This window comes from Bipolaris oryzae (assembly GCF_000523455.1).
Source record: "Bipolaris oryzae ATCC 44560 unplaced genomic scaffold scaffold_149, whole genome shotgun sequence".
NCBI classification, from domain to species: Eukaryota; Fungi; Ascomycota; class Dothideomycetes; order Pleosporales; family Pleosporaceae; genus Bipolaris; species Bipolaris oryzae.
The window spans coordinates 18,575-34,201 of record NW_006911425.1 but is presented as its reverse complement, the minus strand read 5'-3'; the positions used below and the strand labels follow the sequence as shown (position 1 = coordinate 34,201).

At 52.8% G+C, this 15,627-nt stretch overlaps 8 protein-coding genes across 8 annotated transcripts; 3 read left to right on the top strand and 5 right to left on the bottom strand.

The window, feature by feature from the left end:
- Positions 1–57: 57 nt before the first annotated feature.
- Positions 58–1,565, bottom strand: COCMIDRAFT_8129 (uncharacterized protein; the record flags this gene model as incomplete). The annotated part of the gene is made up of 2 exons (XM_007693011.1): positions 58–1,470; positions 1,524–1,565. 2 exons carry the CDS (start codon positions 1,563–1,565, stop codon positions 58–60), a joined length of 1,455 nt encoding a protein of 484 aa, XP_007691201.1.
- Positions 1,566–2,906: 1,341 nt separating this feature from the next.
- Positions 2,907–4,480, bottom strand: COCMIDRAFT_8128 (uncharacterized protein; the record flags this gene model as incomplete). The annotated part of the gene is made up of 3 exons (XM_007693010.1): positions 2,907–3,050; positions 3,110–3,376; positions 3,428–4,480. 3 exons carry the CDS (start codon positions 4,478–4,480, stop codon positions 2,907–2,909), a joined length of 1,464 nt encoding a protein of 487 aa, XP_007691200.1.
- Positions 4,481–5,155: 675 nt separating this feature from the next.
- On the top strand, positions 5,156–7,677 carry COCMIDRAFT_29081 (uncharacterized protein; the record flags this gene model as incomplete). The annotated part of the gene is made up of 5 exons (XM_007693017.1): positions 5,156–5,418; positions 5,480–6,329; positions 6,391–6,642; positions 6,730–7,603; positions 7,640–7,677. 5 exons carry the CDS (start codon positions 5,156–5,158, stop codon positions 7,675–7,677), a joined length of 2,277 nt encoding a protein of 758 aa, XP_007691207.1.
- A 114-nt stretch (positions 7,678–7,791) lies between these two features.
- COCMIDRAFT_8126 (uncharacterized protein) lies at positions 7,792–9,179 on the bottom strand (the record flags this gene model as incomplete). The annotated part of the gene is made up of 4 exons (XM_007693009.1): positions 7,792–8,101; positions 8,155–8,324; positions 8,371–8,795; positions 8,849–9,179. The coding sequence occupies 4 exons, from the start codon at positions 9,177–9,179 to the stop codon at positions 7,792–7,794; spliced, it is 1,236 nt and encodes a 411-aa protein (XP_007691199.1).
- Positions 9,180–9,770: 591 nt separating this feature from the next.
- Positions 9,771–9,938, top strand: COCMIDRAFT_103971 (uncharacterized protein; the record flags this gene model as incomplete). Its single annotated transcript, XM_007693031.1, has 1 exon — positions 9,771–9,938. A coding segment is annotated over one exon (168 nt), but the record flags the coding sequence as incomplete, so codon positions are not given.
- A 309-nt stretch (positions 9,939–10,247) lies between these two features.
- On the bottom strand, positions 10,248–10,991 carry COCMIDRAFT_8125 (uncharacterized protein; the record flags this gene model as incomplete). Its single annotated transcript, XM_007693008.1, has 1 exon — positions 10,248–10,991. One exon carries the CDS (start codon positions 10,989–10,991, stop codon positions 10,248–10,250), a length of 744 nt encoding a protein of 247 aa, XP_007691198.1.
- A 537-nt stretch (positions 10,992–11,528) lies between these two features.
- On the top strand, positions 11,529–13,123 carry COCMIDRAFT_29078 (uncharacterized protein; the record flags this gene model as incomplete). The annotated part of the gene is made up of 2 exons (XM_007693016.1): positions 11,529–12,542; positions 12,593–13,123. 2 exons carry the CDS (start codon positions 11,529–11,531, stop codon positions 13,121–13,123), a joined length of 1,545 nt encoding a protein of 514 aa, XP_007691206.1.
- A 235-nt stretch (positions 13,124–13,358) lies between these two features.
- Positions 13,359–15,416, bottom strand: COCMIDRAFT_39648 (uncharacterized protein; the record flags this gene model as incomplete). The annotated part of the gene is made up of 6 exons (XM_007693023.1): positions 13,359–13,633; positions 13,682–14,854; positions 14,911–15,082; positions 15,134–15,256; positions 15,312–15,354; positions 15,406–15,416. 6 exons carry the CDS (start codon positions 15,414–15,416, stop codon positions 13,359–13,361), a joined length of 1,797 nt encoding a protein of 598 aa, XP_007691213.1.
- Positions 15,417–15,627: the final 211 nt, after the last annotated feature.

The window sequence follows — 15,627 nt, the reverse complement described above, 5'->3', positions numbered from 1 at the left end:
AGCAACATGACAAGAGAAGAGTCAAATTCAAATAACTAACCACACCAAGAAACCCACCTACAATCTCGGCTTCATCGCAATCGCCACAGTCTTGGGCTCCAAGTAAGCCATCAACCCCAGCCTCCCACCCTCCCTGCCATAGCCACTCTCCTTGGCTCCTCCAAAAGGCGTATACGCTGACGGTTGAATCGGCATATTAATCCCCACAAACCCGCACTCAAGGTCCGATGATAGCCTCAGTGCACGCGGCACATCCTTTGTGAAGAGCGCCGCACCAAGCCCGTAGGCGGAGTCATTAGCCATATCTATGGCCTCTGCTTCAGACTTGAATGTCTTGATGACTAGTACGGGTCCAAAGATCTCGTCGCGGTACAGGGTGCTCGAGGATGGCGGGTCGAGGATGATGGTTGGCTGGATGAATTGGTTCTGGGGCCCTTGGGACTGGCCGCCTGCTAGGATGTTGAGGTTCTCGCTGCGAGCGGCGTCGATGAAGGAGGTGACGCGCTCGCGTTGCATGCGGTCTGCAATGGGGCCTAGGAAGGTGTTTGGGTCGCTGGGATCTCCGAGGGCGTTTGCGAAGCCCTGGAAGCGCGTCTTGAGCTCTGCGACAAAGGACTCGGCAATCGTGTCCTGGACGAGGAGGCGCGAAGTCGCGGCGCAGACTTGACCGCAGTTGAGCAGGAAAGTCTGCGACATGTGTGTGAGGGCCTCGTCGATGTCTGCGTCGTCGAAGACAATGGCGGCGGATTTTCCGCCGAGTTCGAGCGTCACGCGCTTGAGGTTGCTGTTTGCAGCCGCGATTTGGATTTTGCGACCTGTCAGAGTGGATCCTGTAAAGCTGATTTTGCGAATCTTTTGGTGAGAAGCGAGAAGGCCGCCGGTTTGGCCAAAGCCGGTAATGAGGTTTATGACGCCAGGCGGGAAGCCTGCGCGGCGGACCAGCTCGGCGAAACGAAGGGCACCGAGAGGTGCTTTCTCTGAGCTTTTGAAGATGAAGGTGTTGCCGGCTGCTACGGCTGGAGCGATCTTCCAGCAGAGGTAGAAGAGGGTGGCATTCCAGGAAGCGATGCCGGCACATACACCTAATGGCTCATAGCGAACCATTCTGTACGAGCCGTCGAGGTCTTCAACAGATTCTCCGCCGAGTTTGTCAGTCCAGCCAGCGTAGTAACGCCACCACGTTGGCATTGAGGATGCAATCCATCTGGTAGCTGAGATTGGGGCACCCATTGCAGCTGTCTCAAGCTCAGCAAGCCAGTCCAGATTCTCCTCAATCAAGTCGGCTAGTTTGAGCATGTACTTTGCACGCTCGGGGGCGGGCGTCCTGCGCCAGTGCTTGAATGCAGCATGAGCTGCGTCGACGGCGTCGTTGACGTCTTGCTCGCCAGCAATCTGTACATTTTCTGCGACGATGGAATCATCGTAGGATTGTCTGACGGTAAACGACTCTCCAGAACGAGCATTCCGGAACTGGTATCGCGCGATTAGATATGTCTAGATATTGCTACGATGATGATGCATACCTCATTGTTGATGAAGAGCCTGGTTTCGATGGATGCAGCCATGATTTCGAAGTGGAGGAAAATAGAATGATGTCACTGGTGTGTATTTGGTATATTGTCTAGATGTCAACAAACCATGCCTTTGATCTGACTTATTTTGTCGCGTCAAAAGAGACTGGACATTTCCAGTCTCATCCATGCTTCACGGCTACCAAATCCAGACTCTCGATTGAATGCACCAATAACAGCAACCCTGCTAATCATCCAGGCTAGGCCGAACTCACCACAACGGTTGGCGGCGGCGGAATCCGTCTGTTTCGGAGCTTCCGATATTGTCGGCGGCTTGGCCACAGTTGCAGGGTCGGTTCGGTTCCGTGTCAGTTATTCGGCTGCTGACTAGACTGAGAGCTCCGGCAGGAAAACGGACATGGAAATGGCTTTGTGTTCGGTAAAACGGTGTTGTGACTTCGATCTCATTTTCAAAACTCGGTTTCGTGATCCCACGGGTGATCAGAATATGGGCGAGATGAGATGAGATGGAGCTCCAACCGAACAGCCCCCTGTTGAAGTTCTAAACCCAAAAAGGTAATTAGATGAGACGGAATACGGAGCAACCGAACAGACGCTCAATAATGGCCATGGCGCATATTCCTACAGGGAGCATGCCGGCGGAAAAGTGGGGGTTCAGGGCAATTCCCCGTTTACGCGGTATTCCTTCCGCACAATTCTTCGCGGAAGCTGTCCGCACCTCGCTTGCTCCAGTGCTGAGGAAGCGATTGCGGACATGCCCAACCATGCAGGTATGTGAAGGGCGGAGTTTTCCAATAACACCTGCCCTCTTTGTCGGGCAGGCTTACTGGTACTACTGAGCCTGATTCGAAATTGGTCATGGGCTTCACACAAGCCTGTCGCTAGCTGGCCAAGTACTATTGACAAAGCTTGTCGTGCTGTCTTGAAGAGTTGGGTCCTCACTGCATTGCACCCTAGTCTCGATACTTCAATTTAATCATTATCTATCATGCATGGGTTTCTGTAGGTAATGGAATAATAGTGCAAGAAAAGAAATTGATTCTGTGCTCGCACATTGTTGCAAGAGCCATGTCTGACTGTTAACGTGCTTGTCGAGTGACTGATACCATTTAGGTAAAGCTGATATTGAGTAATGCGAACAAAATCTACAGTCATAGCTCTCCATGTCAGGGATTCAAGTTTACGACGCACATAGAAACTATTGATTCGACAAGAATGATAACACATTCATTTCTTGGAGTGAAAGCTCACCCACGTCTTCCAAATACCTGGCCAACTAGACTCTGTGTACAATTGATTATTTCGCCTTTGAGAACTCTATGGAAGAATCAGGGAAAAGGAAACCAAGTATCTGTCCCCATCCGCCATTACCGCCTACAACGAAGGCTTGTTAAGGAGCTTGTTGATCTTTTCGTTTGTTTTGATAAAACTCTTGTAGTTGGGAAACATGTCATTGGGGTCCCATTTGGCTCGGATCTGGAGGAACTTGGCGAGTGCCGTGTCAGACATAGGTTTACTCTATTTATATCGTCAGTCCGACCATGGCAGCAGTGAGGTGGGCTTTGGACCCGGCTTACATTTGCATCTTCAACATTTGGATCGTAGTCTGCAGGATATGTGCCGCATGCGACCGGCAGGGCGCGCTTGTATCGGTCGAGCATCCGTTGCTTGATCGCAGGGCCCTTTTTCTGGTCGAGCCAGCCTGTGACGGTAGAAATGTAGTACTTTTGTGGGATGCTCAGAGAAGCGACCTTCTCGTTGGCAACGATATCGCAAATGCAGATGAACACCGAGGTGATGCGCGTTTCGAGTTCAGTGAGAGCGGGCTTAAAGGCTTCAATGAGCTAAGAATTGTCAGTGACGATCTTTTATCTTGTCCATGCTACAAGACTTACCCGTGGAATGGGAACGGTTGGCTCGCTGAGTAGACTGAGAATCTGCCAGTTCTCGCCGTACTTGTTCCCAATGAATTCACGCTTCTTGTCGAATATGTCGGCGAATTCTCGTTTTGAAACAGGGCGCATATCAACCAAGCAGTCCTTGACACTCTCCGGAACATCGTCGTAAGCACTCAGTAGGGTTCGAGCTTCCCGTTCAGTGTCAGAATAGCAAAGAAGACTGAGACCAAGGTGTAGCTGGGACGTCTTGGGTATGTCATCCGTGAGTATCGAAGTGTCGTACTTTTCCGGATAGAAAATGGTGAGATTGAGATCGGTGCCATACTTGGGGGTCTCTTCGGCTTTTTCGAAGAACCATGTCATCAACGTCTCGTACTTGTCACGGAGTTGAAAGGTAAAAGTGCGTTCCCAGAGCTGGGAGCTTGGGATCGTACGGGCCCAGAATTTGGTTACGACACCAAAAAAGCCCAAGCCGCTGCCTCTGGCGGCCCAAAACAGGTCAGTGTTCTCAGTAGGGCTCGCAATGACAACGCGGCCGTCGGGAACGACAATCTCCATCTGAGTGATCCATTCCTGGCATGTGGCTCCCCAACCTCGCACGAACCAGCCTTGTCCTCCGGCCAACAAGAAGCCTGCGGCGCCGACAGTAGGCGCATGGCCGTGAGGAAAGAAGCGCTTGACCTCCTTAAGCTTTGCTGCGACTTCCTCTACACGTACAGCAGGACCAAATGAGATCTCACGGGAGTCGGGATCATAATCAACGTAGCGGTTCAAGCTAGAAGTGTCGATGAGTATGCCGTCCTGAATCAGTGCGCTCAGGGGGAAGGCATGGCCGGAGCCACGAATACCGACGGTCACACCAAGTTCAGTGGCTCGCTTGAGAGCTGCCGAGACTTGTTTAGGCGACTTGACGACATGAATTTCGCGAGGATAGCGGTCTGGTGTTGTTGCACTTGGGTTATTGCGACGACAGCGATCGTATTCTGGAGTGCCCCGGACAAGAACGTCAGCAGAGAAGCTGGGGCGTGTGTCGTAGGTGTACAAGGCCATGGTATAGACGAGGGGGGGTGCACTAGGTGGGTAGAGAAGACGGGATGCGGTGGTGTGCAATGACTTCCAGAACGGCCCTGACTGGCTTTAAGAAATGCTGTCAAGGCTGTTGTGGGCCCGACGTCGACAGGGCGATAGTTGTGCCATTTCCGCAGTCAAGACGCCGTCACGTGCCGGACGGCGGGATGGGGTGAATGCAATGGGGGGTAGATTTGCACAGGCCAGACGCTCTCCGGCGGCCATGATCCGGCATAGCTCCGAACATATCTTGGCCCGTGCGCAAGTGAAGGGATTTGGGCACGTGACCGACTAGTGTACTGTACAGTCCAAGTACATTCCACTACTTACTTGGACTACGTGACTACTGACACCAAGTACGCTAGATAGCGACCCTATCCTACCCTACCCTACCCTGTCTCCGGTGCCTTCTCGGCACTAACCCCGCGCGGCTCACCCCCGCACGCCTCAAACACAAGCAAAAGCCTCACCCTGACCGGTGCATGCGTCCAGTGCAGCTTGGCTCTATCATGGCGATAAGCAGCAGGTGTGGAGGAGGCCCGATTGTTATCTCTCCAGTCTCGAGACCAACCCAAACGCATCCCCCAAAAGACGCCATTCTGCTGTCCGCAATCCAGTACAATGAGCCCGTCGCCGCCAAAACGCCCCTCGACCGCCATGGAGCAACAGAACGCAGCCGGGACGTCCCGCAAACGTCGCCTTCGATACGTATGGCGAGCCTGCGATGTGTGCCGGCGACGCAAGGGCAGATGCGACGGCCGTAAGCCTTGCGACTTCTGTCGCTCGCGTGCGTTGGAGTGTCGCTACACCGCCGACTCAGAACCCACAAACGAGCCTTTGCAGCCAGAGGATCCTGCTGTGTCTTACTCTGCCGTTGCTGCCCCTCCCATGTTGCCAGCCAATGCGTTGGGGGTGAACGCGTATGTTCCCTTCGTGCTCGCCTCCAAGATGCCCTTGCCACTAACCCATCACGCTCTTTAGCAAGGGCGAGTCCATTTCTCGTGTCGTACTTGCGCTGCAGGCACAGCTCGACAGTCTCGTCACACACATGGAGTTGTCCAACGAATTGCACACTTCACCAGTGGTTGCAATAGATCCCGCCCTTCCCCGACAGAGCGCCCTTCCCCGGCAGAACACGGCCCTCGAAGGTTTGCCCTCTGCCATGCCACCTTCCGGGGATGCTCAGACCAACGCGAACCCAACATCGATACCTAACGCCCCCACAGTAGCCGCTCCCGCCGCAAATACGTCGAAGCCATCCACTCGTCGCTTCTACGGCCCGACGAGTCCTGACTATAGTCTCAATGCTGCTGCAATCAAGCTGCGACTGGCCCAGGCGCCTCCTGGTGGCCCTACCATCCCAGAAGAGACCAACCCTAGCCTGGAAGATGACCAGACCGACGATGACGAGCGCATTATGATCCAAGATGAAGGCCATGGATCTGGCGTTCAAGAGCGCCTTGCTAAAACTAGGCTACGCCAATGCCTGGCTCAATTACCATGGCTCATTGCCAAAAACGACGCTCTGCGCCTCTTGACTGTGTACCACAACGTCATTGGCCGCCTTCATCCCATTCTCGATCCAAAGCGGCTCGTCGAGCAGGCCGAGGCCTGCTATTTGTTCCATTCAAAACCCACGTCTGATGCCTCAATTCTTCACGAAGACACCATTCTGATATTATATCTGGCGCTCTCGATTGCGCTTGCTGCCGAGCCAGCCTCGCAGTCGCATGTGGGGAAAACTCTGTATAAAGGTGTGGAACACCTGGTCAAGCTGAAATTAGCATCTGAAGTGTCAAGTCTAGATCATGTTCTGATAGCGTTACTAGCGGTAAGTCTTCCATCCTGCTCAGCACGTTAGACACTCACTAACATGATGGAATCCCGAGTAGTCTATTTACCACTTCTTTACTGGTGACACGCGTTTGGCATGGCGAGTGTGCGGCATTTCGGGGCGCATGGCAATGGAACTTGGCCTCCACCGCCGAGACGTCCATTGCCATCTTTTGCGAGACGAAAAGCAACGCACTGGAATTAGTGCTATCATCTGGAGCATAGTCATCTTGGACAGGCAATGGAGTGCCGCTACTGGCTTGCCTCAAAACTTTCAGGAATCGGATTTTGATCAATCCATAGAGCCTCCGGTGAGTTATCTCATCTCTAAAGACCCAAACGTGATGTTGGGATTGCCCCAAGGCCAATTTTTTTTTTGCTGACTTGAGGAATACCAGGAGGACGCATGGTACCTTCGAGCGATGATCTCATACACATTCATGAGCCCGAAGTTCGAAGTACCCATACACCGAGTCGCTGCCGGTGCAACTTATGAACAGGATGACGCTTTCGAACTACTCAATTTCCAGATTGACCAATGGCTGAAAAAGGCCATAGACGGTCATGGTATCTACCATCCATCTCCTGAGACAGCCGTCGGTGTAAAGCCAACGGTAGACCCTTCAAAACGCCCGTCACCCGTGGCCACATTGCTCTATCTGCGTGCCAATGCCTTCCGTAGTATCATCCTTCGCCCGTTTTTTCTTTCAGGCTCCCACTCTAACGTCAGCGTCAAAATGATCAAACCGAGTATGAACATCATCTCCGACACCATCGGTGTACTCACTTTGCTGAACTCCAGCACCGACGTCTACAAAACCCAGAATCCATTCTTTCAGCATTTCCTCAGCTCTTCGTGTGCACTTCTTTTCTTAGTGGTGGCTTACGTTCGCGCGGACCGCAATCGGGCGGTCATCATGCAGTCTGCCGATTTGCTGGAGCCTTTTCCGGGCTTTGTAAAGCGGGAGGTGGAACGTGCATTGGCTCTCGCTACAGCGCAGAGTACACCGTCGCAGAGTTCGTGCAGACTTGCGAAGAGGCTGCGTCATATGGAAGAGCAACTAGCTCGGCCTGACTTTCTCCAACCTCCTCCAATCGAAACCGTCCCTGATCGAAATCTGCAACCGCTGCAAAATCAGCAACAAAGACCTCAGATTCAAAGAGGGTTGGCTGAGAAGGGAGATACCATCGGCGGTGCTATGGGTACCTTCCTGGACCAGGCAGAATTTTTGCAAGTCGGGGATGATAATATGGGAGACGACACAATGAATGGTATGTGGTGGAACGATATTGATATGTTTTGGCCAGATTGGCCCAGCAACGAGGTTGCGAGTCATTGTGTATGAATAGTTATTACCCTATACAAATTGAGCAGATGCCTCGAATTCCCGGGTTACGGCTGATTCAAACTTGGACATGATGTGATCCCCCGATACCAAACTGCATTTCTCTTCAACCAGCTATGCGTTCTTGTTGCGGACCTGGAAGCCAAGCATGACATTTGAGGTGACCGCATCTTTATTTCGTAACTTTTGTGCAGTTTCGACCCCTGTAATGGGCAATTTGTACTCGAGTTTGTTTCCGTCCTGGTTCTGCCCGCTTGGCAGAGCGTACGGTATAGGCAAGTACTCTGGCAGTAACCCCAGCTGAGCCAGCACAGTACCCTGATCCCAGGCTATGTGTTCGTGGTAAAGACGGTCGCCTCTAATGTTGACAACTGCCATGAAGGGAATTTCAAGTTTGCGACCTGTCGGAGGGATACCGGGTATTCTACACTTTGTCAGCGCTGCAATAATCACGTTTTGAGACGGGCGACATCTCACAGCCAGTCCAACGGCGCATCATGTGTGCACTTGAAAATGAACTCATCGATGACGCGATCGATTCCCATGGAACGACTAATCAACTCCGTCTCGATATCCTTGGGATTCGAGTAGACGAAATGGTTCGTATAGAAATCTGTAAGGGCTTCTCGTCCAATGCCACCCGTGAGCTGTGAAGGTCAGCGATGCGTCGAAACATGGGCAATCGAAACGTACTGTAGGCACATGATTGACATATGGCTCCTGCACCATTGTCGCCATTGTCTGCGGCACTGACCGATTTTCAAACTCCCAGTACGTATGCTCGTCCCAAATGGCCTCGAGATCGAACCACGGGCCATTCATGCGCGGTTTGAGAAATGAAAGATTCCGTGTGTGGGACACTGACTCCATGTTGTAATCAAATTCTGGCTGGAAGGGCGTAGCAAAGAGATGGGACTTTGCATTGGGGTAATCGTGGACGACACGAGTTTCGGTCCGAGGCGGCTTGCGCATCTTGCCCGCCATGTGTTGCAGGACGGGGACCGAGGTCATGGCGAGCTTGTGGTGCTCTGCTGCATCTGCGTAGACGACGGCGCCGACGATTGATGGGTGTGATGTTAGATATGGTGCTGCACGGTTCCAGAGCTTCAGATCGTATGCTGCCATCCAAATTACCAACGCAATGCGCAGACAGGGACTTGGGGTAACACACCGATGACGCCAATTGCATTCTTCGGCTCACACTTGTCTGCCTTGGATAGCTCTGAGACGGCCAGACTTATTGGGTCCTTGCCCTCGAGGAAGGCTTCTTCAAGAAGCTCGACAACTGTGTAACTCTCTTCTCCCCATTTCATGAGCGGTGATGGAACACCATTTTCGATGCGCAGAGTCGTGTCATTTGTAGCTCCTGACTGATTCACGATTACAATGAGTCCAGGCCCTGAACCTTTGCGAGATAATGGCTGAGAAAGTATCACACCAGGAGCAAGACGCGTTAAAGAAGGGACGGGGAGAGGAAGAGGAGTTTGGTCAGCGTCGGCCATGGCAGTGTAGCGAAATGGAGCAATGGAATTTATGGAGTAAGAGTCAAAAGTGTATCAGGCCACAGCTGGTGATGTTTTAATGAGATTTCTGCTGAAATAAGGTTTGGTGGCTACCGACATTATATGAGCAGCTCAATTCTAGCTCAGCCCTACTACGGCCACGGGCCTATGGGGCGGAAGTAGGTGGAGTGCCGCAGCGGAAGGCTCAAAGCACCAGATTGACACGTGCGAGTACATTCCTTCTGGAACCAAATTTCCATGATAGCCTACGGAAGGGTTTCAGCCGCCCGGTGTTGGAATCCATCACGTCACGTCCTAGTGACTTAAATGACTTGCATCTCACGGATTGGCCGCGGATACCGTAAGTGGTACGTACCGGACGGGCCAATGCCCGCTCCACCCCACCAACCACCACCAACACCACCCACCCGCCCGATCACACCGCAACCACCGCAAATGAAGCTTCTCGACTCTGCCATTTCAGTCATCGCTGTTTCAAACCCTAGCGAAAAACTTGTATACACCTAGATCGCCGAAAGTTCCAGTGTCAATGAAAGAACGCTCGCACGCTAAGACTATGGTAAAATAGCTACACGCTACGTTAAGGCTCAAAACGATGAAGCTCTCCGCCCACAACAAGCGATCGATCTGATAAGATATACAGATAAACTCAGTGTACGCTGCCTCGTACCTAATTCAGGTTTTATCTACAAATTGGCTTTGAATGTTGTAAAAAAAAATTACTTACTACTAAGTTAATTACTTGTATCCGGCAAAGTTGTGGCCATGATACCAAATGACTAGCCAAATACTAAGAGACCAATTCGATGGCTGACATTTTTCAATCATATCTCTCAGAAATCTCATGATGAAAGCTTTTCAATGAAGCTCTACCACCTCGTGTTTGTGGTGGTTTTGGTGGGGCAAATTGGGCATTGGCCTGTAGGGTATGGCATTCAGGCACGGCATTCAAATATAGGAATCACAGCACATGAGCCGTTGATTCTCGAAAACGTTTGATTGCAAAAATGTACAGGTATCTATCGTAAAGCTCAATGTCCCCAACCATCACTTCTTCTTCTTCCAATCACAGCCATTCCACCTCTCAAACCCGTCGGTATGAATGCCAAAATTATCCAACATTCTCCCAACACTCTGCTCCACCATCTCCTCCAAGCTCTTGGGCCGCGTATAAAACGCGGGCATGGGCGGGAAAACCACAGCCCCCATCTTCCTCACTGCCAACAGATTCTCGAGGTGGATATCGCTCAGTGGTGTCTCGCGCGGCACCAACATCAGTGTCCGGCGCTCCTTCAACGTCACATCAGCAGCGCGCGAGATCAAATCGTCGCAAAAACCTATGCGCACAGCAGCGAGCGTCTTCATGCTACAGGGCACTATGATCATGCCGTCGTGCAGGAAGGATCCACTGGCAATTGGGGCCGTCATGTCGCGCGCAGTGTAGACTCTGGAGGCGAGGGAATGGATTTCGGCTTCTGTCCTGTCGGTCTCGTATTTGAGGGTTGTATGGGCCCATTTGCTCATTATGAGGTGCGTTTCTATGGAGAGGTCACGTAGGATTTCGAGGAGGCGCACGGCGTAGATGGTGCCTGTTGCGCCGGTTATGCCGATTACAATGCGTTTTGGGCGACATGGTTGTTCGGGTTTTGGGGATTGGTAAGGAATCGCAGTCGAAAAGGCGTGGTGGTGTTGAGCGACTGGGCGAATGGTGATGCGGTTGTAGATTTGGAATGCACCTGTCAATTGGCGACTGACGCGGCAAGGGCGAGGGCGAGGGCAGAGCATGAGCATGTTGGAGGTGCGGCGTGAGTGGCCAGCCCCATGCCCAACATGTTACTATCATTACTCGTACCTACACTAGTCCTGTCTGTCTATGCTGTCAAGGGTCCATCCTCCCGTGTTGCTGCATGTGCATGCTTCCTCCGCCCGGCACTAACGGCTTTTGCACAACGGAATGGGCGACGGAAGTTCCGAAGCCTGCCCCTGGACCATTCCGCCGCCGACGGAATGCTATCTCGGAACGTTCCTAAACCCCACGCTACGGCAACCCTAACCCTGTCCCCGCAGATAGACGCCCGTGTGCGTGGCTTGCCGAGCGCCTAGCGGCGGTTCGCTGGCGGATCGGGGACAGGGGTTCCTTGCTCGATTTCTGGGGAAGCTGCAGAGGGAAGAGCGAGCACCTCAGCAGCGAGTCCAGTCCAGTGCGTGTGTGTGCCACCCTAGCTCCCATCTGCACATCGTCATCAATAGAGACAAATGTTGTCGAGAGTACGCCTATGCAACCCTCGAAGCTTTCGAGCGGCTACGATACACCATCATCGACGTCTCATGGCTACTACTGCTGCTACACAGAGCACACCCAGTGCGCCTCCTACGAGCGAAAGTCTGAGCGCACCACACGACTTTCGAGCCTTTCTCGACGTATTGCGCGCGGACAATGACCTAGTTGAAATCAACACCGAGGTCGATCCACATCTCGAGGTTGGGGCAACCGCGCGTCGTGTCAGTGAAACTGACGGAAAAGCTCCCTTGTTCAACAATGTCAAAGGCGCGCGCAACGGCCTATGGCGCATCTTCAGCAACGCGGCCGGGCTGAGAAAGAATGAGAATGAGAGGTTCGGTCGCGTCGCCAGAAACCTTGGACTCCCCAAGGACGCCACCTGGAAGCAAATCTGCCACCGGAGTCAGGAGGGCAAGAATAAGGCTCCAATACCTCCTAATGTCGTGCCGACGGGGCCGTGCCAGCAGAATCAGATCCTCGGCGATGCCATCGACCTCGAAGCTCTTCCAGTACCCTTTCTGCACCAGCATGACGGCGGAAAGTTTCTCCAGACGTATGGTGTCCATATGCTACAGACCCCTGACGGATCGTGGACCAATTGGTCCATTTTTCGTGCCCAGGTTTACGACAAAAAACACCTGGTTGCCCTCATCAACCCGGGACAGCACAATCACATGGTCATGGAACAGTGGAGGAAGTTGGGCAAGGACGTGCCATGGGCGCTTGCGTTTGGCGTGCCTCCTGCCGCGACCATGGCAGCAGCATGCCCTCTTCCCGAGGGCGTGAGTGAGGCTGAGTACGTTGGTGCCATGTTGGGACGGCCGCTTGACCTGGTCAAGTGCCAGACGAATGATCTTCTCGTGCCTGCCAATAGCGAAATCGTGCTTGAAGGTACACTTTCGACTACCAAGATGGGCGATGAAGGGCCCTTTGGTGATTATCTGGCACATCAATTCGACGACGAGCGACGGCCAGGCTCCCTCCTCAAAGTCGACGCCATAACATACCGCGACGACGCCATCCTGCCCATCTCCGTCCCAGGCCGCATCGTCGATGAATCCGTAAGCCTACCATCCCTTCACACTCTTCAAACCCACTGACACGTACCCAGCACACCACCGCGTCCCTCGCCTCGGCTGAAATGGTCACTCTATGCCAATCCCACAGTCTACCCATAATTGATGCCTACTGCCCCCTCGAGACAATGGGAACCTGGTGCGCGCTGCAAGTCTCCCTCCCGCAGCTCGCCCTCCTGAAAACCGACGCCGAATCCTTCAGCCGCCAAATCGGAAACCTCATCTTCTCCTCCAAAGCCTCGATGCTCATCAACCGCGTCTTCCTCATCGGCGACGACATTGATGTCTACAATTTCAAAGACATCATTTGGGCAGTCAGCACGAGGGCGCGACCGGGATTGGACGATTTCCCATTTGAAGATGTGAGGGGGTTGCCGATAATGCCGTATATGTCGCATGGGAGAGGTGATCGGAAAAGGGGAGGCAAAATGGTGACGAATTGCTTGTTGCCGGCTGAGTATGAGGGGAGCAGAAATTGGATCCCGGTGGATTTTGAGAGTTCTTATCCGGAAGAAGTAAAGAAGAAGGTTAGGGAGATATGGAAGACGACAGCGATTGGAGAATAGATGAGATTTTCTTTTTTTTTGTCTTTTATACCAATTGCAGAACTCGGTGTATCAATTCTCTTATCATCGCATCCCTCACATTGCCAACGCCATCAGTTAGTCTTTCACACTTCTGAATATGAATCCGGGTTTTGCAATCGGTACAAGGGAATTTTTTTTTTTGCATTGAATCATCGATACTTGAAGATGCTGTGGTACATATGTTTCAATTCTACACAATAAAGCTACTTGCTTCCTACAGACTCGCCTTGTCCCAAGATCCCTTCAACCGCACCTCGAGCACAGCAAGAACCCCATTCTTCACAGACTCAATCGCTTGGGGCAGCAACTCATCCAACTCCTTGACGCTGCTCGCACATCCAGCCCAAGCGTTGTGTCCAGCCGCCGCCTTTGCAATACCAGAATAATCCGGTGTAGGCGCAAACGAAATTCCAATTCCCTCGTTATCAACCTCTGAGCCAACGCCATCAGGGTGCACGAGGAGAAGTGAATTGCGCGGAGCATTCCAACCTGCATCAACAATTAGCCCAGATCTTGTCCAAATTGGGACAAACATACCTTTGTTGCTCAAAACAATTGTCAACGTTGGAGTCGAATACTTCCTCGCAATCCAATAGACGGTACTCGGCACTCCAAACATCCACGTCCCATCCCCCACAATCTGACAAACAAACCCACCCTTGCCTGTTCCCCCCGCCAAATAATCTGACGCGAGCTTCACGCCGATACTGCCTCCTCCAGACCACCCCAAACCGCCTCCGCCGCCGTTGATCAAGCACCCCGGTGTATCTACCTGCAGCTGATTGCACGTCGGCAACGCATTCGTCACCGCCTCGGGACACCAAATCGTGTTCTCCGGGCACAACTTGCGCAGCTGCGATGCCAGGTACGGGGTATGCGCCGGCAAATCTCTATCCACGGGCGGCGCGGCAATAACTGCGAGGTTATCCAGACGGGCCTTGTGTTCCGCTACCATCTTCTCGCGACGAGAAAGATACGGTTCCTTTGCCAATACCGCGGGATACGTCGCGTGGCCAGAAATGTACTGTTGTATTTGCCTGAAACTCAATTCCGCATCGGCGCAGTACCGGTACTTTGCAGGGATGTAATGAAGTAACATATTCCGCTTCAGCGTGTCCACGTCGATATGCATGATGACTGCGTCGGGGCGCGGAGAGCATTGTGTAGGGATCCAGGGGACGTCGCAGTCTACGACGAGGATGACGTCTGCGGTGCGTATGCTCTCGTGCCCGCCGATTTGCAGGCCTAGAGACGCTGGGTGCGAATATGGGAAGCAGACGTCGCTGCCTAGGGCGTCGATGACGCGGAGACCGGGGACCGTATCTGCGAGGGCGACGAGGGCGCCGCACGAGGCGTGGTTGCGGCCCGAGTACCCAGTGATGACGAGGGGTTCTTTCGCTGTTACCAGGAGGTCGGAGATGGTTGCCACGCCGTCTTGAGCGAGGGGTTGGGGGGATACAGGGCCCCAGACGGTCTGGTCGAGTTTGTAGGGCGTAATTTCTTGCTCGAGAACTTCGCGGCCAGCGGTGAGGTAGACGGGGCCTTTTGGGTCAGACGTTGCGAATTGCAGGGCGCGATTCACCATTTGCTTTACGTTCGTGCCCGTCTTAATTTCGCCCGTGTAGCGGCAGAATTGTTGAACGATTTGTTTTTGGTCGGGGGCGTCTTGGAGCCAGTGAATGTATTCTGTGCGGGAGCCGCGCATTTCGCCTGGATTTTGTCAGCTGGGGGGGATTGGATTCAAAAAGAGAAGACACGAATGTTACCTTCGAGTGTGAAGGGTGAGAGACCGGCGAATATCAGTACTGGGACTCGTGCAACGGAGGCATTGTGTACAGCAGCACCGAGGCATTGGGTACCGACATCTACGTGCACGATGACGCACTGAGGTTTACCAGTAAGTCGAGCGAAGCCATCAGCCATTGACAGCGCAACGGTCTACAATGGAAGTCAGAGAAGTCCTTCGCCCAGGTCGCTGCGATTGCTCACCTCATGGGGGCACGTGACGACTTTGGGAAAGCTTCCAGTTGGATCTTTCTTTCCTCGTGCAATGGCTTCCATGATGCCAGGGTGGTCAGACCCCAGGTTAACGAAAACGTGAGAGATACCGGCCTGGAGCAATATTAGAATGTGACGATGATGAGGGAACATTGACTACACTTCGTACCTCCCATAATGCCTCGAAGAAGGCTGTCGCTGTGGTGTATTTCCTGGGCATAATCAGCACTGGGCTGAGCACTCATTCTGCTCAATGTACCAACATTTGACTCATGGTTGTGTTGATTCTCGAATTTTTCGAGAGGATACAGATTCAGAGAGCCCTCGTGTAACTCTTGAATACAAATATGAAGTCATATGCACATGGTACATACATGGCGCAGGGTCCACATGCTGCAACGCGTCTAGTGGTTCCGGCGCGCTTCGGAATACGCATTAGGCGTGACCGCACGACATTGAACCGCCGCATCAAACCGAGCTAGTAA